General features: G+C 39.6%; 2 protein-coding genes across 13 annotated transcripts in view; both read right to left on the reverse strand.

The window, feature by feature from the left end:
• The window catches only part of LOC144368244 (uncharacterized), a 37,276-nt gene extending 27,773 nt beyond the window's left edge, over positions 1 to 9,503 (reverse strand). For 5 of the 12 annotated variants that reach the window (XR_013428020.1, XR_013428019.1, XR_013428017.1 and 2 more), the window contains exon 1: positions 2,034 to 2,228. Coding sequence is in view for 1 of the 12 variants with exons in the window: in XM_078026997.1 (XP_077883123.1) it covers positions 2,034 to 2,132; positions 9,367 to 9,495 (228 nt within the window). In the remaining 11 variants the exon portion in view is untranslated. The other 7 variants (XR_013428026.1, XM_078026997.1, XR_013428025.1 and 4 more) reach the window with 5 other exon arrangements.
• Positions 9,504 to 12,511: 3,008 nt separating this feature from the next.
• On the reverse strand, positions 12,512 to 24,159 carry Chia (chitinase acidic). The gene is made up of 11 exons (XM_078027000.1): positions 24,054 to 24,159; positions 22,716 to 22,745; positions 21,340 to 21,541; positions 18,401 to 18,457; positions 17,568 to 17,733; positions 15,154 to 15,278; positions 14,851 to 14,974; positions 14,386 to 14,571; positions 13,793 to 13,912; positions 13,566 to 13,707; positions 12,512 to 12,851 (listed from the first exon to the last, which is right to left on the reverse strand). Exons 1-11 carry the CDS (start codon positions 24,076 to 24,078, stop codon positions 12,601 to 12,603), a joined length of 1,428 nt encoding a protein of 475 aa, XP_077883126.1. The 5' UTR covers positions 24,079 to 24,159; the 3' UTR covers positions 12,512 to 12,600.
• Between the last annotated feature and the right edge of the window lie 2,420 nt (positions 24,160 to 26,579).

Here is a 26,579-nt window from a genome sequence, read left to right on the forward strand (position 1 = left end):
TCAAATTAAAGCAAGCTTATTATTTCCACCGGCCAGGCTGACTCTCCCTCCCAAAACCGTTGTAACAAGACAGCAGCGGCAGTTTTCTTGCAGCCCAGCTTTATAGCCCAGAAAGTTACACAAAGGGGGGTGACAGATAACAGAACTCTGACAAGCATCACACTAATGGTAGTTTACATTTTTTGCTGGGCCCAACATCAGCATTTATGAGGACCATTAGAGCCTCAGAGAGGGTCATTGTCTGGCCAGGGAAGGCCAAGATTTGTGAGGTGTCATTAAAGTTTCACAAAGTCCTCTCCTCCCTCTCTCTCTTCCTTCTTGCTCACTGCCCTCTAGCCATACTAGCCTTCTTCTTCATTCCCTCACACCAAGTTCTTTCCCAATTTACAGCCTTTGCATTCCTGACCTCTCCTGTCCAGGGTGCGCTGTCTCCAGATCTTTCCAGGCTGGCTCAATCTTGTCACTCAAAAATCAGATCAAGTGTGATGTGCTCAGAGCATCCTTTCTTAACCACCCACTACCTTCACATCATGGTCCTGTTTAAAGTTTCCTCATAGCACCTTTCCTGGTCACTCTACTTCCTGGCTTGTCCACAACAGCCCCAGCTCATGGCTGCTTCCCTTTCAATCTCAGAAGTGTCATAGATGGACAGATAAATTACATGGTCACCTTCTTTACTACTATTGGTATTTCCTTGTGTATTTACTTCTCATCTATTTGGACTCTAGAGTCCAAGCTCAGAGCCTCGTGAGGTGGGTTTACTGCAAGAACTCTGCAACCTACAAAGTACAACCTACAAAGTAGCCAGGTTTCATGGCACAGATCTGTCTTATCAGGGACTCAGGAGGCTGAGGCAGGAGGACCACAAGTGTGAGGTCAGCCTTGGTGATTTAGTGAGATTCTGTCTCAAAATTAAAAAGTAAATGGGGCTTCAGTACTTGGAAAACAAAACAAACAAAAATAAACAAACAAACGAACCCAAACTCTTTGGTATATTAGTAAATATTGACTAATGAATAACTGTGATTTTGCAATTACACAAGGCCAGAGACCTAGGAGGTAAGAGGTTAAATCTTTAAAGTTGAGTGGTTTTTTTATTTAGTGGGAGGGTTTTGTTATAATCACTGATGTATGGACTCCTTTTCCTATTGCTTACTGATGAAATATACTAGAGAAAAGAGGAGACATACCCAGGAAAATTGTCTTTTGAATAGCTCTGAAATCAAGGCATCAAGGCAATTAAATGGAACAAAACTTTGCTTTGTTTTTTCCTTCCAATTCTCTACTCTCTGATACTTGCCTGGGTGAAGTATCGATTCCTATTACCAAGAAAAAAAAATCAATGTGTTAAAGGGAGACACACCTACACAGAAATGCTTCCATTTCAAAAAACCTCAACTGTCCTTTTCCTTAGCCATTTCAAGATATACAAATAGGATTATGTGGATAGAAAACCAAGCTATAGATGTGAGTCAGTCATGCTGGATGTATAGGTTATAGTAATAAACCTAGACTGAGCAGAGAACCAAGACAACTTTTGCAGTCACTATGCCCATGGTCCCACTGAGAAATTTTGAGAGCCAGTGTCCCTTGAGTTTCCATGGAAGTAAACATCCAATCAGAGATTAGGATTCTTGATCCAAGGATGTAGCTCAGTGGTGGTGTACTTACCTAGTATGTCCCTGGGTTCCATCCCCACCCACTTCATGAGAGAAAGAGAGAGAGAGAGAAGGAGAGGGAGGGAGAGAGTGAGAGAAAGAGATTAGGATCCTTTACTAAAGATTAGACTTAAAATCCAATCTCACAAAAGGATAGAAAAATTAGAACCTGTTTTTTAACTGACAGGATACTATGATGTATATAAATGCAGTTTCCAGTATTTTGACCTCATTCATCTCAGCACTAAAATCCTTTGTTGGGACTATTTTCTCAGTGAACTGTTTTTCTTCTCCCAATATACACACACTTCTGCAAAGCTAATGCCAAACTTTTCATGCAGTCACATGGATCATCATAAAATCCCAGCATTTTACCTTGTTGACTGGCTTAAACCTCATAGCTGTTCTGGCTCCAAGAGTATATCCTTTTGTACTGGTTGGAATCTTGGTGAGGTTGTATCCCAAGCCATAGGACTTCAAGTAGTAACATATGAATAAAAAGAGAGAAAGAGTAAAGAAAAACATTAATACCACAGTGAACAGCCTTCATCTGAACTACTCTGTAAGACATTGCTCTTTCTCTCTTGACTCCTTCAAGGTCAATACCACACAATAATCACATAAATAATACATGTAATTTTGCAAAGGGTTGTGTCATAGTTTAGATGTGAGATGTCCCCCAAAAGCTCATGTATGAGACAATGCAAGAAAGTTGAAAGGTGAAATGATTTTGTTCCAACAGCCTTGAGCTGATTAATCAGCGCTTAAATTCCCCTCCCCAGCATAGAGATTAACTTGTGATAACTCTAGGCAGATAGGGTGTGCCTAGAGGAAGTGGGTCCCTGGGGTGTGCTTTGGGGTTCATGTTATGTTCTTATGAGCAGAGCTTTCTCTCTGCTTCCTGACCCTCATGCTCTGAGCTGCTTTCTTACACCAGATGTTCTGCCTCACCTCAGGCCCCAAGGAATGAAGCTGGCCATCTATGGACTGAGACCTCTGAACCATGAGCCCCGAAATAAACTTTTCCTCCTTAAAATTGTTCTTATCAGGTCTTTTGGTAGCAGTAAGGAAAAAGCTGATTAAAAGAGGGATGTGGTTGGACAGGTAGAATAAATGACATCTTTGTGTATTCTAATAAATTCCATCCTCTGAATCTCATAGGTCTGAACTTGTTCCAGTTGCACCTGGCAGCCTGAAGTTAGGACCAGTTTTGCCTATTTAAAACTTAATAAATAAGTTTATTTATTAAAAAATAATTCTGCATATTTATGGATTACCTTGTGATGTTTCAGTACATTTTTACATAGTGTAATATGCAAATCAGAATAAGCATATGTTTGGCCTCAAACATTTATCATCTCTTTGTAATTAGAACAGTCAAAATCCTTTCTTTCAACCATGACATCCACCTTTAATCTCAGCAGTGGGAGGCTGAAGCAGGAAGACAGTGAGTTCAAAGCCAGCTTCAGCGACTTAGTGAGGCCCTAAATAACTTAACAAGACCCTATATCTCTGGGTATGTGGCTCAGTGCTCCTGTGTTCGATCTCTGGTTAAAAAAAAAAAAATCATTTCTTCCAGTTGGAGAAAGCATTTTTGTTTAAGAATTATCAAGCTCAGGGAGGCTAAACATCCTGCAATGCACTGTCTAGTTATATATATGAATTGTTTCATATACCATATAACATTTAAAATGTCCTGCTGGTCTCTACAAAACCTTTTGAAAGTACTTATATATATTAGTATACAATTTTTTTTCAAGAGATAATATAGAGAGACCAGTAATATAGAAAATTGTTAGGAGGAGCCAAGCTTAAAAGGAATAAAGATAAAATATCAAAGTTGTTGTTCTGTTTACTCCAAGAATTCTGCTACTCAAATTATGATTTTGTCAATACCAATGGTAAATAGAATGTAAAGAGATGTTTATATTGATTTTATAATTTTCACTTTCATTAATATTTTAGGTAATATTAACATTTCTAGGTTCTCAGTGTTTCTTAAAAATAGTGTTTTCATTACTAATGACAGGCAACATCTCATAAAGTATGCTGAAGATATATATGGCAACCAATTTTTACATTGATAGACTGATCTACTTCAGACTAATCTCGTAGCCAAGAAAACCTGGGTAAAAAAGCTGGACAAAATAAATAAACATGTTTCAAGTTATCAGAGATATTAAGGAAGAAAAAATGCAGGGACTAAATCAAAAACCATATCAAACTTCATTAAGGTGTGATTCCAGCAGTTGGTGTATTGTTCTCTTTGTCATTTGCTAATTAAAAAGCTGGCTGAGAAGTAGAGTATTTGAGCAGAGCTTTGGACAGCTGATTTGAGACCTGGGGAAAAAATTAGGCTGGCTATGGAGAGGGGGAGATTGGAAAACACCTTAGAATTCTAGTTAGAACTCTAAAGAGATAAACCCTGGAAATGAAGATAAACAAGAAATAGATGAGCTCTCAAAAGCCTCTGAAATCCAGCTTTGCATCAACTCAATTCCCAATTGCACTAAAATAATTTCCTTCTCCCCTTATTGCATGCAGGAGACAGAAGTAAATCATCTTTGAAGATAATAACATTGAGACCCTGAACTGATATTTTTCTATGCAAAATATTTGACTCATACTAAATAAATAACTGCTCATACTAAAATAAATCAGTAAGAGTAGTAGAAATACACTCCAAGGAAATTCAAATTCCATTAAATGTGGAATTTAAAATAACCATGCTTGGCTTGAGATTTTGGAGACAGCAAGTTATCAGACTAGTCGCATGGCAAACATTTGGAAGCAAAAGAAAACAAGGAAATGTGTGACCATGAAGTAAATGCATGGCTTCTGAGGTAAGAAGCTAAAAAGAAAATAAACCAGACCCTAAAAACAAAGTCAATAAAATTTCCATTATATTGGGAAAGAGAATTTCCTCATTAATTTCCTATTCACGTTGTCAATATGGGCTCACCTACATCCAGATTGATGACAAATTTATCAATTGTTCATTAGAGCCAATCTGAGCACAGTACAAGGATGGGCTGTCTATGCACCTTGTTTGTCCCACTGAGTTAATTGAGAAGTTAATGCAGAATTTTAAGTATTGCTAAGGAATATCAAGGATCTGATGTTTGCATGATAACTATTCACAAAGTAACTTCTATGTAGGTGACTACTTAGTACTGAGGAATGCGGAAGACAAAGTTCTATTTTGTGGTCGCTTTTGATGAAGACATTAAGGTTAAGCAGGTTCCATCAGGTACATTTCTAATTATAGTTAGAGCATCAAGAAAATGCCAGATATTTATGGAGACCCTGTCATAGTTTTATGAGACTGCCTACTGCTTTCCTCATTTGAATATTTCTGAGGCCAGCATAAGAATTATTATTACAGGGAATCACTTGCTTTGTTGCAGAAGTCTAAGAATAAGAATGTGAATAAGTAGATGTAAATTTTGGTATAATATTTTCTTTATTTAAAAAAAATATTTATTTTTTTAGTTTTCGGCGGACACAACATCTTTGTATGTAGTGCTGAGGATCGAACCCGTGCCACACGCACGCCAGGCGAGCACGCTACCACTTGAGCCATATCCCCAGCCCTTGGTATAATATTTTCAATATATTGTCTCATTAAAAAATTTATTGAGGGACTGGGATTGTGGCTCAGTGGTAGAACGCTCGCTTAGCATGGGTGGGACTCGGGTTCCATCCTCAGCACCACATGAAATTAAAGGTATTATGTTGTGTCCATCTACAGCTAAAAATATAATAAATATTTTTTTAAAATATATTGAGTTAAAAATAATCAGTCCAGCCCAGAGTACAAAAAAATGATTATATGATATATAGTCAAGAAATTAAGTGACAAGAGGAGAATTTTAGAAGCAACAAGAAAGGAAATCTGTGGAAATAAAAAAAAATTATCATCAATGAAAGAAAGTAGGAATTAAATGCATGAGTTTAATAGCAGATTAGAAAAACTGAACAAACAAATGAATGAAATGGAAAATGGGTCAGAAGAAAATAAATACACTTAAGCTTGGAGAAGCAAAAGGGTACAAAATACATACAATATTGTAAGAGATACTCATTGTACTATCATTGTACTAACAATGAAATGTTTGGATACATTTTTATTTGGAGTTCCACAAGGGATGGAGACAGTGTGGTAGATGCAAGAGTTGAAGAGTTAACGGCAGATAATGAAATTGAACAATTCAGCAAATTTAGACCTTTACAAAGGTGAAAATAAATACATGATGAAAAAAATCATTAAAACCAAAAGTCAAGTGTGGACTATTAATTGAGCAGTCCCAGCTACTCAAGAGGCTGAGGCAGGAACTGATGAAAAAATTGAACCAAATGTTGCAACCTGAAGTAAAACAAATAAAAGGCAAACCGCATGGTCATATCATAGTACAGCCAAAGAAAACCACAGAGAAAACTTTGAGGGCTGGGGTTGTGGCTCAGTGGTAGAGCACTTGCATAGCATGTGTGCAGGACACTGTTCAATTCTCAGCACCAATAAAAAAAATAGAGATATTGTGTCCATCTATAGCTAAAAATATTTTTTTAAAAAAGAAAAGAAAACCTTGAAAGCAGATACAAAAGATATGTTACTTTCAAAGAAGTAAAAGTAAGCCTAATAACTGACTTTTTTAGACAGGAACAATAGAATCCAGGAGACAATGGAATAGTGTCTTTAAGTGCTGAGATAAACAAAGAATGGAATACACTAGTGTAACTCCACATCACGTACAACCACAAGAATGGGAAGTTATACTCCATAAATATATAATATGTCAAAATACATACTACTGTCATGTGTAACTGAAAAGAACAAATTTAAAAAAAGAGAGAGAATGGAATACAAATTCCATAAGAAAATTATTAAAAAGTGAATGTAGGGCTGGGGATGTGGCTCAAGAGGTAGCGTGTTCGCCTGGCATGTGTGCGGCCCGGGTTCGATCCTCAGGACCACATACAAACAAAGATGTTGTGTCCGCGGAAAACTAAGAATTAAATGTTAAAATTCTCTCCCCCCCCCTCTCTCTCTCTCTCTCTCTCTCTCTCTCTCTCTTTAAAAAAAAAAGTGAATGTAGGGCTGGTGCTGTAGCTCACTGGTAGAGTGCTTGCCTCGCATGTGTGAGGCTGGGTTCGATTCTCAGCACCACATTAAAAAAATAAATAGATAAAATAAAGATATTATGTTCATCCTCAACCAAAAAGAAAAAAAATGAACGTATGTCTACTAGTATCAGACAAAGTAAAGCAAGAGGCATTGATAAAGATAAAAAGAGATTTTTAAGTTAGTGAAAAGCCATCACCCCTAGAACCTGTAACATTTGAAAATGTCTATGCATCCATCTCACAACATACCCTCAGAATCTATAAAGAAAAATTGATGGAATACAATGAAAATGAGATCATTCTACACTCATAACAGAGGATTTGAATACACTACTCTCAGTAATTGATAATGTGAGCAGACAGAAACTATCAGTAAGTACTTGAAAGGTTTGATCAACACTACAGTCAAACTTGACTGAATTGACACTGCTTTGATAACTGAAGAATGCATATTATTTTTAAGTCCTTGGAAACATATATCAAAACTGCCTATGGGCTGGGTTACAAAGATTTAACAAATTTCAGTAAGTATAGACCTTCATGAAGGTGAAAATAAATATATAATGCCAAAAAGTCATTAAAATCAAAAGTCAAGTGTGGACTATTACTTGATTAGTCCCAGTTACTCAAGAGGCAAAGGCAGGAGGATCACTTGAGTTCAGGAGTTTGAGGCAAGCCTGGGAAACATAGTGAGACCCCAACTCAAAGAAGGTAAACAAACAAACACCCCAAAGTTGGTTCTATAAGAACACAAATAGATGGGAACTGAAATAGAGCCAACAAGGTTATAGGTAGTTATGAATATGTCATAATGAGCCCCACTATTATGTATAACTATGATATACTGATAAAGGCATTTTAAAAAATAACACAAGTAGAATTGATAAATCATTGGTAATAATGTTTAAGGGGACAATAAGAGAAAGCACAAAATTCCAATATAAGAAAGGACAAGGGAGACATTTTTACTGATTTTATAAACATTAAAAATTGACATTTTTAAATCAATGGAAATGATAAAATATTTAACAATTTTAAAAACAGATAAAATTGATATATTTTCAGGAAATTATCATGTCCAAGCTAAGAAATAGAATTTATGACTTAAGACTTTCTCACAAAGAAAATCGTAAAATTAAAGGGCCTTGCCGGATTTCTTATTTAAAGAAGAAATAATACCAACTCTGTACAAACTAGTAAATAAATAAAGAGAGATGCCATAACCACTTTATTATGTAAGACTAGAAAAATTAGGGATATTACAAGAAATAAGAATCTGTCTTATGATATAAAGGGGAAAAAAATCCTAAACAAAATTTAGCAAACTAAATACAGGTTGTATTTTCAAGATGAAGTTGTATTTATCACAGGAATACAACGTTGCTATAATGTTTGAAAATAAAATTAATATGATTTCCTATACCAACAAAGAAAAAAGGGATTATCTCAATGGATTAAAAAAGCCTACAATATCCACTCATAATTTTAAAAATGCATCTCTTAGTGATCTAGGAATAACTTCCTGCCCCTAATAAATATTATCTATGAAAAACTTATGCAGAATACGCTTAATGACGAAAAGCGGAAAAAATTTCTGAGATTGAAGTCAAGAGAAGGATGGTCACTATCACTATAAAATAATCCATTGAATAAAACAGGAATAAACAAGTCCATACTAATATTTGAAAAAAATTAGAAGGGAAATTACATACAGAGCTAAGAATTAAGAAATAGAATTAGCTAATCATTTGGCAGCTAACATACTGGTTGTTGGGACAAAAAGAAGTTATGGAGAGCTACCAAGGTAGCTGAGTAGGGATGTAATGAGGGACATTACTGTGTCATTGGTGTAATATAGGGACATTTTCTGTGATAGCTTTTTTGATGTGTTGAGCTAGCTAGGCTAATTATTCAAACACTGATCCAGGTCTTACTGTGAAGAGATTTCTGTGTACATAATCTAAGTCCTTCCTTACTTGACTTTAAGGATATTACTTTGTATACAATCTGGATGGCATGATTTCAACAATAGGAAGGCTTTCAAAGTAGTGCTGAAGAGACAGCAGAGGTAGAGAAGAATAGGTTCCACCCTGGACTACAATTTCAGACCGTGGAGGGACTCAGCCTACCCTTGGTTTTCCCTTTCTTGTTGCCTGCCTGGATTTTGGATTGATTCAACCAGGCCCCACAATCTGATCCTTCTACTGATAGTTCTTTAAGATAGGAAGGAAAAGAAAGGCTGAGAAAATATTTTGCATCTGTTATGGTGTGGATGTGAGGAGTCCCCCAAAAGCTCACGTGTGAGACAATGCAAGAAGGTTCAGAGGAGAAATGATTGAGTTGTGAGAGTCTTAACCCAGTCAGTGAATTAATCCCCTACTAGGGATTAACTGAGTAGTAACTAAGTGATAGAGTGAATGTGGTTGGAGGAGGTGGGAATTAGGGTGTGGCTTTGGGGTATATGTTTGTTTGTGGCAAGAGGAGACCCCTCCCTCCCTCCCTCTCTCTCTCTCTCTCTCCTTTCTAACCCTCATATGAGCTGCTTCCCTCTGCCATTCTCTACTGCCATGATGTTCAACCTCACCTTGAGCCCTGAGGAATAGATCTGTGTTGAGAGCCACAGCCAATGCAGCCCCAGCAAACTTCCAGCTGATTGGCTCACAGCGGCCCCAGCAAACTTCCAGCTGATTGGCTCCTCTGAGGTGATGCTCATTGGGCTGTTTCCCCGCCCTTTCAGACCACGGAGCTGCTCATTGGGGGACTCTTTTGGCTCTGCCCAAGCAACCCAGCCAATCGGCCTCAAGAGCGGGAGGAGTGGGAGGGTTGAGAGGCTCACCAGAAGCTGGTGGTGGCAGTTGGGCTCTGAGGGAATTCCTGAAGCACTCCTGTGGTGCCCTGTGTGTGTGTGTGTGTGTGTGTGTGTGTGTGTGTGTGTGTGTGTGTGTTCTAAAAATGAAGTTCCTTTCTGCTTGACAAGTGGCTCGTGAATTGTGCCCAGCCAGAGTGCGGCAGACCTGGCTGTCTGTGGGCTGAGACCTCTGAAACTGTAAGCCTCCCAATAAACTTTTCCTCCTCTACAAATGCTCTAGTCAGATCTTTTAGTCATTGCACAGAAAAAGCTGATTGAAACAGTATTAAAGGATATGGATGGAACATGATAATAGAAAGTGGCATGACTCCTGGGTGGCATCCTGGATGAGACCGGGAAACCCCCACTATTGGCTCAGTTGGCAGTTAGAACAGAGCGATTAATGGCACAATTGTATTGAGGCTGAATTTCACTTGGTAGGGTTCTGTGAGTGCAATGCAGGAGAGAGTCATTAGAGGGCGACGTTGAAGTTGTTAGGAAAAATGAGGCAACATCAGAAAAAGTGTATTAAAAGGAAGAGAGAAATAAGAGTTCAAAGCAATGTTTTTCAATAGAGGAATTTGGGTGAAGAGGATAAGAATTTTCTTTTTATTCTTTTTACAACTTTTCCTTAGGATTGAAACTGTTTCAGAATGATAATTTAGATGAGGTTAGAGCCTTCAAGATCCACTTTCCAAAAGCCCCACATTGGTGCACTGAGGACAAAGCTTTCAACACATGAGCCTTTTGGGGAACATTCCAGATCCAAACCATAGCAATAGAATTGTAAATCAATCAATGTGCTCACTTTGGAAATCTGTCTGGCAGTCTTTATTACAGCTGAACATAAACATCTCTGAGACCTACTAATTTCTACCCTTGGTATTTCCTCAGCAGGAAAGCATATACTGTGTCCCAAAAGAGATGTACAAGAATATTAAAAGGAGGATTAATCAAAATATCCCTTAATTAAAAACAAAAATGTCTATAAACAATAGAATGGCAAAGACAAATTGTAGAATACTTATATAAATGGCTATTTTATAGCAATGAACTCTAAAATGATTGGCTGGGTTGTGTGGGCAGAGCCAAAAGAGTCCCCCAATGAGCAAAATCCTACACAGGTAGTAATATAATCTCACAATGTTGTATGAAGTAATTCAGACATGGACATCAACACACTGCATAAATCAATTTACTTTTCTTAAACTTTAAAGATATATTAAAAATAATCTATCAGTTAGAAAGCAACATGGGGAGACATTTGGTGAAGAAGGCTGATAAGGAATATGAATAGGACTCTTTTGCCTGGAATATTTCACCTATGTGTTCAGTTATGATTTAGACTGTTTTGATATATATTATAAAACAATAAAATAACTTATTTTTTAAAATTTGGCAGTCCTAGCCAATTCACAGTTTCCTCAAGAACAATAAGTTCACATCCCTCCTCTCCTTTTTGACTTCAGTGGTTTATGATTCGTCTAGGTACTGTCCCTGTTTCTGCTAAAGCTTCAGTTAAAGCTCTTGGCTTTTTTTTTCTGTTATCAGAAACCAGTAAGTCGGAAGGGTTCTTGTTCTTTAACTCTAGCTTTTGTTTTGCAGTCCACTGAAAACTAGGCTCTTCTATTTCCATGAACAGCTTGTGTGAAATGACTTTCGATCTTCTTAATTCTAGACGTAGTCATTGTGCAGTATGTCGGGCAGCAGCCTGACTACTTCACCGTCCTCCACAGTTGGTATGTCTGGGCATTGATAAGCTGAAACACATAGTGTCTTCTGAGTTTTTCTCCTCTATATTACAATCATGGCATCCCATTGAGTTGTGTGTGAAATTATGTGAGGTAGGTTACATTCTCTATGAAGTCAATTATAGATTAACAAAGGCTGTATTATACCATATTTCCCCCCCTTAAAACAGGCCTTGGATCTGAATAAGGCTGAGAACACCTGGTCCAGGGAATACAAACCCTGGATAAGTGGGTCTGGACAAGGGAGACAGAGGGAAGAAAAATCGACTTGCTCAATCCCACCTTCCAGACCTTCTTATATCCCAGACTCTCCCACCTGGGGGTAGAGTTTAGTATATACTTAGGGAGGTTTTACAGAATCCAAAGACAGAAAGACATCTGGGTCTCAGGAAGGAGCTAGAATCAGGAGTTGGAAAGCCATCAGGAGGCAATTGCTCCATCTTGCATCCTTGCTTTTCTCTGTGGCTTTGCTGGAGTCATCTTGCTCAGACCAGCTCTGGGTCTTCCATACAAGTGGAGAAAATGCTCTGGCCTCCTGGTCCTGGGGAGCCAAGCAGCTCTGCCTATGCCCTGTCTATGCCAGATTCCTCTGCAGAGGAGTCACTTTGGCTCTTTCCATGTAATGGTCACCAGGCTAGACATAGCTATTGCTACTGCTTTGTTGTTGTTGTTGTTTTTTTGGGGGGGCGGGTGGCAGGAGTTGGTTGAGGGTACTGGGTATTGAACTCAGGGGCACTCGACCACTGAGCCACATATCCAGCCTTATTTTGTATTTTATTTAGGGACAGGGTCTCAATGAGTTGCTTAGCACCTCACTTTTTAAAAACTGAGGCTGGTTTTGAACTCATCATCCTTCTGCTTCAGCCTCCTGAGCCTCTGGGATTACAGGCATGTGCCACTGTGCCCAGCAGACCTAGCTTCTTCAAACCCTCATCCCACCCTCCACCCAGCACTCAAATTTCCTTCTTGCAGCCCCCTGCAGGTGGACACACGCAGACAGAAGACAACCAGCTATGCTGTTAGTTCCACCCCTTGGGCAAACACTCTCCATGGCCACTCCAGCCCATGCACAGCTGGTATTATCACATCTAAAAAAGGTTTCCACCCAAATCATTTTAAAACAAGAACACTAATTTTGACTGCTGGCTTTATTATAGAATGTTAGGGAGAATCAAAATGTCCTTTGTGACAAGCAAAGGAGACTGAGACACAGACAGGTTCATGGCCAATTGCAGCATGAACAGCTGGGGTCGAAGACAAGCCCTTGCTGGCAGTTATTCTGGTAGGTGATACCATTCACACAGTTCCAGAAGGCATTTCTGTTATCAGCCACGGGGTACAGGCCATTGGGTTTGCCTGCACAGAATCCACTGCCCCCAGAGCTGCCACCAGAGCTCCCGCTCCCGCTCCCACCTGCATTTCCGCCAGAAGGAGTAGTGACTGGCTCACTGGGAGCAGAGGCTGTGCAACCTGAAACATAAAGCACACAGGTCAGACCAGTGGGCCTGGTCCAGAGGGGAAAACGGGGGGCAAGTTTCAGGAGATGGGCTGCAGTTAGCTTTGGAGTCCCCCACTTGAGCATCAGAAGGGGGCCCCGTACTGAATTCAGAATAGCCATGATGTCAAGTCAGCCTGAATTCCCCTAAAAGCAAGTCTATCATCCCTTATGACATCAAAGTCATTAAGAAAGGACACTTAGTGCATTTTGTCTGTATAAAACACCTTTTTAGGATGAGGTACAAGTGGTGAACAAGTAAGCTCTAAGAGAAAACCTGGTAACAATTTAGAGAGCTGGTGTGTCCCCTCAATGACAGATTAGAGACAGAAGAGAAGTAGAGAGGAGTTCTTGTTGGATCTCTCCAGGTGGGTTGAAAGACTTTGAAGAAAGGATTGTAGAGGCAGGTTTTTACTGTGAAGATCAGTATAATTTCCGTGGGTTCTCGCACAACCTTAAGACTTAGCAGTGTAAAGAACAACCCAGGTTGGCCTTGTTTTCCACATGAGAATAAAATTCTTGATGTGGAAGTTCAGGTCTTGGGAAAGGATGTCCGCACCTGTCTGTTACTTGGGCAAGAACAGTGTAAGGAAATGGGAAGTCTCCCTGTGCACTCAGTGGGCAGATGGCAAGGCTGCCTTCTGAGTTAGGAAAATTCATACACCCAGGTACCCCCTGCTGTCACTTACTGTCACTCTGCAGGCCCAGGTCTTCCTTCAGGGTAGAGATCAGGGGGAACTTGCCCTGGTCGCAGAAAGTGCCAGTGAAGTCATCTAGGTCAATGGCCCAGACCATGGCACCTCCAAATTTGTTCTGCTTAAGCCACTGAGCCTGTGTAAGGACAGAGGACAACAGGAGTCCTTGGATTCCCTAGGGTTCCATGCTGGATCACCACATAGCTGAGGGCTGACCTTACCTTGATATTGAAGCTCTTGATGTTGTCATAGCCAATCCAGTCATTGCCCTGATAGGCATAGGGCACGTCTTGAGGGGCATCCCATTCTTGAGTGGCTCCATTTTTCAGAAAGGTACAGATCTTAAATAATTAAACAGATTCAAATATTTAAAATATTTATTCCCATGGGGGAAAATTATACACTTATACCTTTGATTTTTCTTTCTTTTCTTGTCTCTAATGGGGTTTTCCTCAATTACCTATCTATGGTAAGGAAGCTCAAGTTGTGTTTCAGATATTCATATGTTGTCCCCATTCTGGAAGCTTGATTGGAGCAATCAACAGTAAAATGCGAGATGCATTTATTTTGTTCTTTGTGTGCTAGTGTAAATGACATTAAGTCGATTGCTTGAAGAGATATTTATTACTAAGTGGATTAAGTTATTAAGTATGCTATTAAAATCGTTTAAGAATTTGGAGTAACACTGCTCAGAGCAAGTAGGTACTAGACAGAAAGAACATTCATGATTACATTATATTTTAGCTCTAAGGCCTACTACTATTCAGCACTGTGCACAGAATTCACAGAGAACTGTGTAGAACAAACTACCCACCTCATAGTAGGCCCAGAACCCAGCCTGCCTGGTGTAGGGCCCAGCAGGACCAGCACCAGAAGTAGGGGCACCAATTCCATTGTCGGAAGGGTTTCTCAGAAGGAAGTTGTGTCCATAAGTTGGGAATCCAACGATGAGCTTTTCAGCTGAGGCCCCATTGTCCCTCCAGTACTTCATGACATAATCCTGAAATGGCACTTGGGTTAGTTACAGGATCCAACCAGCTGAGGACCCAAGGCTTAGTTATGTTAGTTCTCTGTTCTATAAAGTTGCATGAGATTAATGACTGAAGGGTTAGTTTCTTCTTCCCAAAATATTTTGATGAAATGTAGTGGAGATATGATCAGTATCATGAGGACTTTGTCTAAGTGACACATTTATGGAATTCACTCTGATTTTGTGCCTGAATCTCCATGTGATTTCCATTCACCTCTGATCTGCAGTTGCATCTGTGCAGGGACTTACCACATTGAGGTAGGCATTGCTTCCAGTTTCAGTTGGGTATTTGTAGAGGGGGCTGTTCTCTCCAGTGTAGCCTTCCCAGGAGCCATGGAGGTCATAGGTCATGACATGGATGTAGTCCAGATACCTGAGGTGGGGTAAATGACTTAAAACACTCTCCAGTGGTCATTTCCCATACCTGTGCAAACAGAAGACACCTCTCCAAAGCCTCCTAAACAAAGTCCCTCAACAACAACACAGACCAGGAACAACGGTACTCTGCCTCAAGGACACCTAGAGGAGTTTGAGATGAGGTACATCACTCACTGGGACAGTTGGGGAATCTCGTAGCCAGATTCAATGGTGGAGATGCCACCTGCAACTGCAGCAGTGATCAACAGCCTGGGCTTATTGGTCTTCTTGGCCTCTTCCTCAAAAGCTTCACGAATTTCCTACAGAATTATAGGATATATTAGGTCACATATGAGCTGATTTCCACTCCTTAACTGTCAATCAAGTATATTTACTACATTTTTCTTTTTCTAACTGTTTCACATATTTTGTCTTAATTTATTCTATCAACATCCCTGATCAAAGTTGATAGGTTAGATGGTATTAATCAACTTTATAGACATCTAATATCCATAGCATTAGACAATTTCTCTAAATCTCAGAGAAAGTTAGTAGGCAGTTCATGACCACAGCCTGGGTTTTAGGTGACTAGTTGGAGCTCCAGGTGTATCATTACACTGGGAAATTACAGTTGCTATAGTAACCTCCAGTTTTTAGCAGTATAGAAATTTGCTTCCATTTGTTCTATGGGTAAACTACTTTATAAGCCTGGACACCCCATCAAATGAAATGCTAAATTGGCCAATCAGGAAGGTGGTAACTGCTACATGAGAGACACCCATTCAGGGCTAGAGACTTTTCATCTCTATTTTGTGTGACTCTAATCTAATTTGCAGTACTGCGCTCAGCTATAATAATTGCATTATGTGGGTGTGCCAGAGTGTATTCCAGAGGAGTTTCTCTGAAAATTGTCACGTGGCTATCGGTTGAAGGAAGCAGGTCATTTAACTGGAAGAAGAGAAATCGTAGGCAGGATTTTATTGCTGTCTTGAAATATTGAACTCATGTATGGCAAATCGTGATGTTTTGTTCTTTGTTGTTTCAGTGGGCAGACCACTGAACTGAAGACCTGATAATGGGACATTATACTATATGACTGGAGGCATGTTCCAGCTAAGAAGAAAGATGCTAGCTCTGATCATCAGACCTGTGTAATGAATAAGTAAACTGACTTCAGGTAGTGAGCTACTTAACACTGAAACTCTTCACAATATGGCTGACAATCTGATATATGGAGTAAAATGTCTGTTTTGGAGAGATTAAATCTCCAAAGCATGCTTAGTCCCCGACTATCATCATTCCATTCATTTTCTTGGTGATCATCTACCCTTGCTGATGGCTTTGGCACACTCTATCACATCTTTGCCCTGCACTCCAGATAGGTGTTCTTCCAACACCAGCTGGGCATTCCAGATACCTCCCACTCTTGTTAATCAGTCCTTGTTCTTACTGCAAATCTAAGCTTCTCCCTGTAGTTACCATCTTAGATAATAGCACCACAATCAAACCAGTCCTCAAAGCAGAAAACTGAGATTTCTCTTACATATCTACTTGTGGTTGGTCCCTAATTCCGGTTGATTTCATCATCTTTACACACATTGAATACAGCCTTCTTTCCTGGGTGTCCAGACATTGTTGGGCATTCCTCATCTCCTGCTTGGTTCACTTCAACAGATGTCTAACCCTGACCCTTCCTCCTCACCTCCTTCCACATCATCCTCCAGGGTTAAAGCCAGAGCAGCCTTTCCCAAGCTCATTTGTATTATATTTCTTTACTATTTAAAATCCTTCAAAGCTACCCCATTGCCTTGAGGGTAAACTCCAATTCTTTGTATTAATATGAAGTCCCCACATGATCTGAGTCTGGGATCTGAGCAGCCTCACAGTCCAGCACTCACCACTGGCCCACATGGGTCTCCATGTCTTCATTTCTGCCTGCCCTGTGCTCACTTAGTTGGCTTACATGGGTTTTGTTTTGTTTTAAAGGAAGCATCACTTTATCTAAGATGAGCTTTCTGATTTGGGGTCCAGAGCAGACTTAGGCAGCTTCTCTCTGTTACTTTTACACTCTGTGGAAGTTTATCATGGCATTTTCAAAATTACTGTAATTGTTGGTTAGGTTTAAGTCTTCCACCTCAGATTCTGTGGGCTTTAAAACCAAGAGCATGTTTGTGCTCAGTAATAAAAGGCAGCTTAATCTAGTGTGACTCTTAAAAGTGGTGGACTCTCTAGCCCCAGGATGTAGGAGTTTATGACATGAGTTGTGTGATCTTGGAAAAGTTTATTATAACCTCTCTATGTCTTTGTTGCTCATCTGTAAAATAAATATTATCATAGTTATAGTATCTGTATTGTAGAGTACAGGTGATGATGAAAAGAATTACGATCTTAACACATGATATAGGGGAATGTCTGGCACCTATTGCCCATACAGTTATTGTTTTCAAAAGCTGTTGACATATGAATGCATGGCATCTAGGAATCTTTGCAATGCTAAAATCCTATAATTCTAAATTAAGGTTATCTTCTTTATGCAGCTATCCAATTCTCCTTGGAAACAAGAGATTTCAATTATCTAGGGCTAAAGAGACTATTTCTCCCTTCCTCACCTGCACCAGGACCGTGAAGAGATGTTTATCTTGAGGGGGGCTCCCACGAGACCCAGGGTACTCCCAGTCCAAGTCCAGCCCATCAAACCCGTACTGCCGCAGGAACGTGATGACTGACGTAATGAAAGTCTGGCGGTTCTCAGGAGTGGAAACCATGGTGGAGAAACTGAGGGAGACACCAAAAAAGCAGGACATGGCCTCATGGTCTCAACACATTGGAACATAAAAAGTGGATTCCTCGATTTCTGCCTCAGACTTCACCAGGACCCCTATCCCAGAGGCATGTATGCTCCTCGTTTTCTCCTGGGCATCCTCTGTCACCACTACTCTTCCAAGCTATGGTGTCTTGGTGTTCCCTTTATTCTGTTATTCTCTTGCTCTAATCTTTCTCTCAAACTATCCTTGATGCTTTGAATTCCTGGGTGTTAAGCTCACTGTGTTCTATGTCTAAATAGTTCCCCAAATTCATGTGTCCTAAAAGGAGTCTTCTTGCTTATGTGCATGACTTTCTCTTTTCTTTACCCAGGAGACAAATAGAAGTTCTACAGGATTTTCCTCAGGTCTATACTACTGGAAGATCATTATGGAAGCAGATAATTAAACCTATGGATAGGATCCCAGAATATCCAACCAAATTTAAATGTATGAAATCAAGTACGTTCTACTTAATAAATATTGACATTCTGGGAAAGTAAGCTATCAAGTTAGCATATTTGTTCAATGTGCATCCTTCAGTCTCTGCCTTAGATTGTGAAGCTTAAAGGGACAGAGATCACATTGGGCTAACTTGTTCCAATAACAAATGGACAACAGGCTCTTCAGAGAGGACTTACAGGGCAGTTCCAAAGTTCCAGCCTCCAATGGCTAGGAGAGTTTTCAGTTGGCTGTTCCTTTAAAGCAAAAGACAAAAAAATAAAAAGAAATTTCAAAATATAGAAGTGCCTCTTTTAAAATTACATTGTTGTCTTTAGTATGGGTCTTGCTCCTATTCTCTGATTACTATATAGAACACTTTTCCTCTAGTACTGAATACTTTCTTCAGAAAATTTCTTCATGTTGTTATCATCATAAATGTGCTCAGGGTTCTTAAAGGAAATCTAAACTATGAAGTGTGTGTGTGCATGCGTGTGTGTGTGTGTGTGTGTGTGTGTGTGTGTGTGTGTGTGATACTGAGAATTGAACCCAGGGCCTTCCACATACTATCTCAGTCTTCCTTCTGCCTGCCACTGAGCTCTGTCCCAACCCCTTTTTCATTTTATTTTGATAGGATCTATCTTGCTAAGTCTCTCAGGCTGGCTTTGAACCAGTAATCCTCCCTGCTTCATTGTCTTGATGAGATCATAGGCATGTGGAACATTTTTCTTTTTCAAAGAATGTATCCGCAAGGGTGTCGGATTGTGGCTCAATGGTAGAACACTTGCCTTGCATGTGTGAGGTTTGATCTGCAGCACCACATAAAAATAAATTAATAACGAAAAAACATGTATCAGCTATATGTGATACATTTATATGTGTTATCTATTCCATCCGATAAAATGATAAATGTTGCTTGAGCATAATTACATCCTCAGCCTCTATGATAATTAATACAAATTCATAGGCTTGGAATGACATTTTCTGGAATAGTGCTTCTCAAACATAAGTTTACATGAGAATCCAGTGCAAGAGTAGAGGAGGACATTAACATTCCAGGTTTATAGTCCTTTTCCCAGAGATTGTGCTTCAGTTGTAATGAGGTAGGCATTTATAGGAAGTGTTAACATGGAATACTGATGGACGTAATCCATGGGCAACACTGCAGAAACAATAATCTAAAGGAGTTTACTTTCTACTGTAATTAATAACAATTAAATTCTAGTATTTGCAATCACTGTAGTGTTATTGCTGATGGTAGCAATTTCTTGAAGTCTTCCTTATCTCAGATATGATTAAACTGAGTGAAAACTCTTAACTACAAGGTAGTAGGAAGCCCTTCTCATTCTTGGGCTCAAAAGTGTCTAAAGGTTAGTAATTCTCTACCCATTGCTTCCTGATGCAAGTAGCCAAGATGGTTTTTAGCTTTCTGGGACATACATACATGCATGTGCGTATACACACACACACACACACAACAGTGGGGCACTTAAGAAATTGAACCCATATTTTCTGAATGTGTACCAGAGCAGGCAAGGTAGGTACTATTTTTGTCTATGTACTTGCTATTTAATGTGTATCTCTGGAACCAGAAGCATCAGCATCATCTAGGAAGTGTTTGCTGGAAGTGCAGAATCCTATCCACAAGCAGAAGAATGAAATTGGATCCTTATTTCACACCATATAAAACATGTGCACAAAGTGGTTTAAAGATTTAAGACTTGAAACTGCAAAAATACTAGAAGAAAACACAGGGGAAAGCTTCATGACAATGGTCTGGATGATGATTTTTTTTTTCAATGTAACTTCAAAAGCTTAGGCAGCAAATGCAAATATTAACAAATGGGTGGCATTAACCTAAAGCCTTTGCACAACAAAGGAACCAATCAGAGTGAGGAGTAACAGAGTGGAGAGACAACCTATGGAATGGGAGGAAATATTTGTAAACCAAACATTGATAAGAGCTAATATTTCAAATATATAAGGAGCTCAGAGCAATTCAGTAGGGAGAAAACAAATAACTTTATTAAACAGCCTGAATAGACCTTTCTCAAAAGAAAAAAAAAAGGCTAATGGATATGTGGAAAGACACTTGACATCACCAATCATCTGAGAAATGCCAATGAAAACCACAAGGAGCCACCACCTCACTCTTCTTATAATAGCCATTATCAAAAATATGAAAGATAATCAGTGTTTTGTCAAAGATGTGGAATAAAGAGAAACTTTTGTACACCATTATGTGGGAATGTAAAGTAATAGTCATTATGGAAAACAGTATGAAGGCTCCTAAAAAAAGTTACAAATAGAACTACCATATGATCCAGCAATCTCATTACCAGGTTTCTACCCAAAGGACATGAAATCAATATCTTGAAGAGATATTGGAACTACCTATTAATTGTGGCATTATTCACAATAGTCCTGATGAGGAATCAACCCAGGTGTCCATCAGTGTAAGAGTGGATAAACAAAAATTTGTAATATATACACAGTGAAATGCTATTCAGCCATAAAAAGAATGAGTCTCTCATTTACAACAACCTGGGCGAAAATAGAAGTGTTGAATTAAGTGATATGAGCCAGGCATGGAGAGAAAAATAACCCAAAAGTTCACTTACAAGTGGAATAGAAAAAAACCTTCTACTCATAAAAGAAGAAAGTAGAATGGTGGTTACCAGGGGCCAGATGGAGGTGGGGAATTCCTGGAGATGTTGGTCAAAGGATAGAAAATTTCAGTGAGGCAGGAGAAGCCAGTTCAAGAAAACACCATTGTACAGTGTGGGATTATGGTTCGTAACAATGTACAGTGTTTTGAAAATCACCAAGAGAGTGGATTTTAAATGTTCTTAACAACAAAAAAAAATTAAGTATGTGAGACAATGCCTATGTTAATCAACTCAACTGAGCCTTTCTGCAGTGTACACATATTTCAAAGCTTTGTGTTTTGCACAATAAATGCACACAATGTTGTCAATTGAAAAGGAAAACAATATGTATTGTCTTGGTCCACCTCAAGCTAATTGACTGAATTACATTTAAGAAACACTGATGTTTGTTAACTATTGGCCCACCAAAGTAGCCCAAATTAAGTGATATGAGCCAGGCATGGAGAGACAAATAGCACAAAACCTCTTACTTATTTTTCAGGCCATTGAAAGCTTGGTAGAGAGTGACATCATTCCATTCAATGGTGGTGATCTGGTTGTCCTTCATCCCAGCAAAGGCATAGATGAGGTGAGTACACAGGCAGGGGTCGATGTTATCAGGCATAAATTTCCCCAGGCCTGGACGGTACTGGGCCCAGTTGGTGAAGTAGCATGTCAGCTGGTAGCTGGAACCTGTGGGTTGTAGAGAGGAAAGGCAATGTCCTGGCTTAGGTGCTGCTGAACTGTGCAGTGAGTATTGGCCCTTGTCTTTTTCCCTCCTGTGCCTCAGCTGCCTGATCTCTGTCTGGTGGTGACGGGTATGAACAGCACCTACAGATGAGTCCAAAGATGCCAACTGAGGAACGAGTAACTGATCTGTAGTTGGCTATTATTACTATGACAGAGTCATTGTGAGATCTTGGGTTAGCTTAGAAATCTAAGAAAAGATGCTCAGTGGCATAGCTGGTTCAAATGGTGGTTCCATTCCCAGTTTTCCAAGGAATCTCCATACTGCTTTCCACCAATGTGCAGTCCCACCAGCAATGTATGAGTGTGCCTTTTCCCCCACATCCTTACCAACCGTTATTGTTGTCTGTATCCTAATAGCTGCCATTCTGACTGGAGTGAGATGAAATTTTAGAGTAGTTTTGATTTGGATTTCTCTAATTGCTAGAGATGTTGAACAGTTTTTCATATATTTGTTGATTGATTGAATATCATCTTCTGAGAAGTATCTGTTCAGTTCCTGGGCCCATTTATTGATTGGGCTATTTGGGGTTGTTTTGGTGTTAATATTTTTGAGTTGTTTATATGTGCTAGAGATTAGTGCTCTATCTGATTTGCATGTGATAAAAATTTGCTCCCAAAATGTTGGCTTTCTATTCATCTCTCTGACTGTTTCTTTTGCTGAGAAGAACATGTATGAAGACACGATGGTGTGATTCTATTTTGTGTACAACCAGAGATGAAAAAATGTGCTCTATATGTGAAATATGAATTATAATGCATTCTGCTGCCATATATAACAAATCAGAATAAAAAGAAAAAGAAAGAAAAGATTCCCAGTAGTCCTACCTAGCCCAGTGAATGCCAGTTTATAACTATCTGGTGGTTGTGCTGAGGAGGATATGAGGGACAGCCAACCCCGAACAGTATGCTCTCCCTAAAGCAACCCATCTCTTTCTGTAGTATGATTTATCCCAACATATATTTTTTCAAAAAAAGTAATGCTGGGATATATTTTTGAAATCACATTTAAACAGACAATTGCATTATCAATATGCACCTCATTGATGATATTCTTGGGGATTCAAGATGTTTAGTAGGAAAAGATTTTGTGAAGAGTAAAACAGAGTCACTGACTTACCCAGCTGAACATTGAGCAGAAGGGCCAGTCCTAAAGAGAGAGAGAGAGAGAAAAACCCACTTATTCTGAATCTATTATCTGTATCCTGGAGAATCTAATTCTGAGGCCTTGGGTGCAATCCTATTTACCATAGATTTTTACACTTAGTGTAACTGGATGCCTATGCCAGAGGACAGTCCTTTCAATAAACACACCACAAGACCTACTCTTTGATAACTTAATAAAAAAAATGGCCATGTTTCCTTCTTCTACCTTCTGTTTCAGAAAAGAGTATTATTGAAGAGAGATTGGCACTACCATATTCATTGTGGTATTATTCACAATTGCCAAGATGTGGCTACTGTCTATGAAAGATGCGCTGTCTGACAGCAACCCCATACTCAATTACTCAATAACTGCACATCCACAAATTCCCCATCTTCTTGAGCTGAGGTGAGTATAGCCCTGTACAGTGCAGGTATCAGGCATCCTTTAAAACAGGGAATTCAGTGTCTATTGGGTCTTAAGGGTTTTTTTTTCTGTTTTTTTTTTTTTAACCATCCAGCAAGAGAAGAACTTTAGGTTTGATTTGGAAAAGGTCTTAAGTCTTTGTAAAGATTGTAAATCACAGCTTTAGAGAAACTAATAAATTCTGCCAGGCCAGTTGTGATGGCCTATACCTCTCATTCCACGCAACTGGAGAGGCTGAAGCAGGAGGATCATGAGTTCAAAGCCAGCCTCAGCAACTTAGTGAGGCCCTAAGCAACTTAGAAAATAGTGTAGACCCTTTCTCTAAATTAAAAATAAATTTTAAAAAACGGATTGGGGTTGTGACTCAGTGGTTAAGCACACCTGGGTCCAATACCTGGTACCACAACCACCACAAAAATTCTGCATATGACTTGGCTCTGAACAACTATCAACCACTACTTGTAATGATTGCAATTCTAAGAGCCACATTTTAAATGTACCTCATGGACTCAATAGGATTATAGAGTACAAAAGAGAAATAAAGAATAATAGAACAAAGACAACTTTCATAGCAATATTATCTCATTTCCTACTGATTTTCTCCCCTGAAAAAGCATCTTGTCAGACATGAGCATGTCAATAAACATAATGCAATTCCAATTAGGTGCTGAGTGAAGAGGAGAGGAGAAAACGGAACCCAGCCAAAGATAAAAAAAGATAGACAAGCACTGGAAGAAAGTGAGCCTTTTTTTCAGGACCATGAAAATTTGAAATGATCAAAAATGGAAAAACATAGATGCCTCACATAAAGACTGCCTCATGGTTGTCAGATCCTGAGAGAAAGAGAAATCAGGTGAGGCCAAGGCTCCATTTCTCATTGCATCTTACCTGTGAGGAGAGTAAGTCTTGCCATGCCGTTAGTACTGGTCCAGGAGAGCCTGGGTTTGCTTTTATACCATCTGAGTCTCTGAACAGTAAAGGGAGAGTTTTAAACCAGGATGTGTGCCAAAGCTAATCCACTAATCCTTGTGTCAACAAGTCTCCTCCACTAGGACACTGTCCCCTGGACCTCCCACCAGCTGCACCACCTTCCCAGCCCCAGAAGGAGGAACCATGCCACATCTCCCTTTAGGGAGGTGGAGTCCATCACTATAGAAATCACTGGCCTAATAGCTTTCTTGGCAGTTCTCACAGCTGATAGGCATCTATTTTGATTCTGTGGTTAGGTTTTCTTTTGAGTACATTTTGTGACTGATATCAAATCATGTCCTTATTGGAAAGTAAATAATAGAACCCTTAGAAGTTATTAGTTGATTTTTCAACCTTTCTTCTCCATGGAATTTTGCCTATGGAATTTGTACAATCAGTGCCAAAGGTACTTTCCCTTTGTAGGTGCTACTTTCTCAACATTTTACTTTGGAATGACTTCAAGTTATGAAGATATGATAATTGTATCTAAGACTGTTTGGTTCCTGAAAAGTTTCCTCTCAGGCCACCAAGAACCTCTTGGTGTTCCCTACTTTCAAGTTATATCCAGGACATGCTAAAAGAATTCCGTTTCATGTTGCTGATGGATAGAGATGGGTATGAATACTGAAATCAGTTTCTTTTTTTGTAGAAATATTTGGAATTGACCATTTTTAGAATTCTCTGCTTAAAATTAATGCCAATTTGCCCTTTCCTAAACCACCCATTGTCATTCTCCTACAGTGAATTTCCATCTCACTGCAGTGGTCTATTCATGGTCCTGAGATCTTGTATGCCTCTGCTCAAGTTGCCCCTCCACCTCTTGTCTGGACGGTCTCCTTCTCCTCCCTGCCTATCTCCATTTAGCAATTCTTTCAAATCCAGATTAGATCCTCTCTTTGTATTTGAATGAGCTCCACTTCTTTTTAATTAATGTATGTGCTCCAGCACATGTGGCCTGGATAGCTTATATGGTAGGATCTTGTGACAACTCCTGGAATTCAGTTAGTGAATATGGATGTCCATCATGGGATGGTGGCACCTTCGTAGGGGGTTTATTTATTTATTAGTTTGTGTCTGGACTGGTTTTTCCATTATTATATTTGGAAACTATATTGTCCCCATTCCTCTATGATAGTTAAGTCTGGAGTGTTTTGTTCCTGTGCTCGTCAGTTTTCCACTGCTGTGACCAAAATGCCTGATTAGAACAACCTAGAGGAGGAAGAGATTTGGGGGGCTCATGGTTTCAGAGGTTCATTCTATTCCCTCCAGTTTCACTGCCATGGGCCTGAGATGAGGCAGGGCCTCATATTCAAAGGCACAGTGAGGGAAAGCTACTCATCTCTTGGTGGCCCAGGAGCAAAGAGAGAAAGGACAAGGACTGCAGGAAGTTGAACCCTTCCAGGGAACATCCCCAGAGTCTCAAGTCCTCCATCCATGTCCCACTCACCTGCAGTTACCACAGGTTAGTCCATTTAAATGAGGATGGACTCTTCAGGCTTCAGATCTCATAATCTAATCACTTCACCTCCTGCATGAATACAGGAGCTTTTCAGGGACACCTCATATCCACACCACTGTTCCCATCCACAGGACCAGAGAAAGTCTGGTAGAATTGTTGTCAAGAAAGATTTCTATTGTACAAATATTGTACAAACCATACCAACTAACACTACAAACACCTGTTATGGGACAGAGGTCGTACCTAGTGCTTCTAGCACTATGTCAGTGCCCCAAACCAATTCTAACAATATTGAAATACTAGAGAGACATGAGGAAGCTCACTGAATCAAAGATGAGAATACAGAGCCTCCCTTGGACGTGACAGATACCAAGTCTTTCTCAGGCGAGGGAGTGGGACGGGGTCTAGGTTAAATGAAATCAGACTTTCATTTTCCATCCATGAACACCTCTACGCAGGATTCAAGATCCTGTCAGAAATAGTCTGGTTGTGCAGCGCCAGACCCTCAATGAGGGAACGACAGGACACTTAGATCCACATTTCCAACGGGACTGATCACCAAGTGAAATTTTAAAAGAATTAAGAGTAAATGCGGAGTCATAAAAAACGTTTTCATCAGAAAATTTGACTTCATTATTTCCTCTAGCCAATAAAATGAATTCTATCACACTAATTTAGCTGATAAGAAAATTGATCAAATAGCTCTTAAGAAGAGCAAGGATTTAGTGCCAAGACTAACTGCCTCCATCATGGAGACCTAATATTTGTGCTGCGTTGTCTCCCTGTGTGGAGAAGGTCAGTATGTGGTCCAGGTTGACCTGGGTGAGGCATTTTCTTGAGGGAGCCAGGAGAATATGGTTGGATCAAAGAATCAGAATTACGTCAAGTCAAAGTCAAGCACGTGCAAAAGTGAACAAGGTCAGCAGCCCCGGCTTTATCCTAATCAGCACTGTTGGTTCTAGCTACTGCTCCTGTTCAGTGAGGTG

This window comes from Ictidomys tridecemlineatus, chromosome 11 (genome assembly GCF_052094955.1).
Source record: "Ictidomys tridecemlineatus isolate mIctTri1 chromosome 11, mIctTri1.hap1, whole genome shotgun sequence".
In the NCBI taxonomy this organism is placed as follows: Eukaryota; Metazoa; Chordata; class Mammalia; order Rodentia; family Sciuridae; genus Ictidomys; species Ictidomys tridecemlineatus.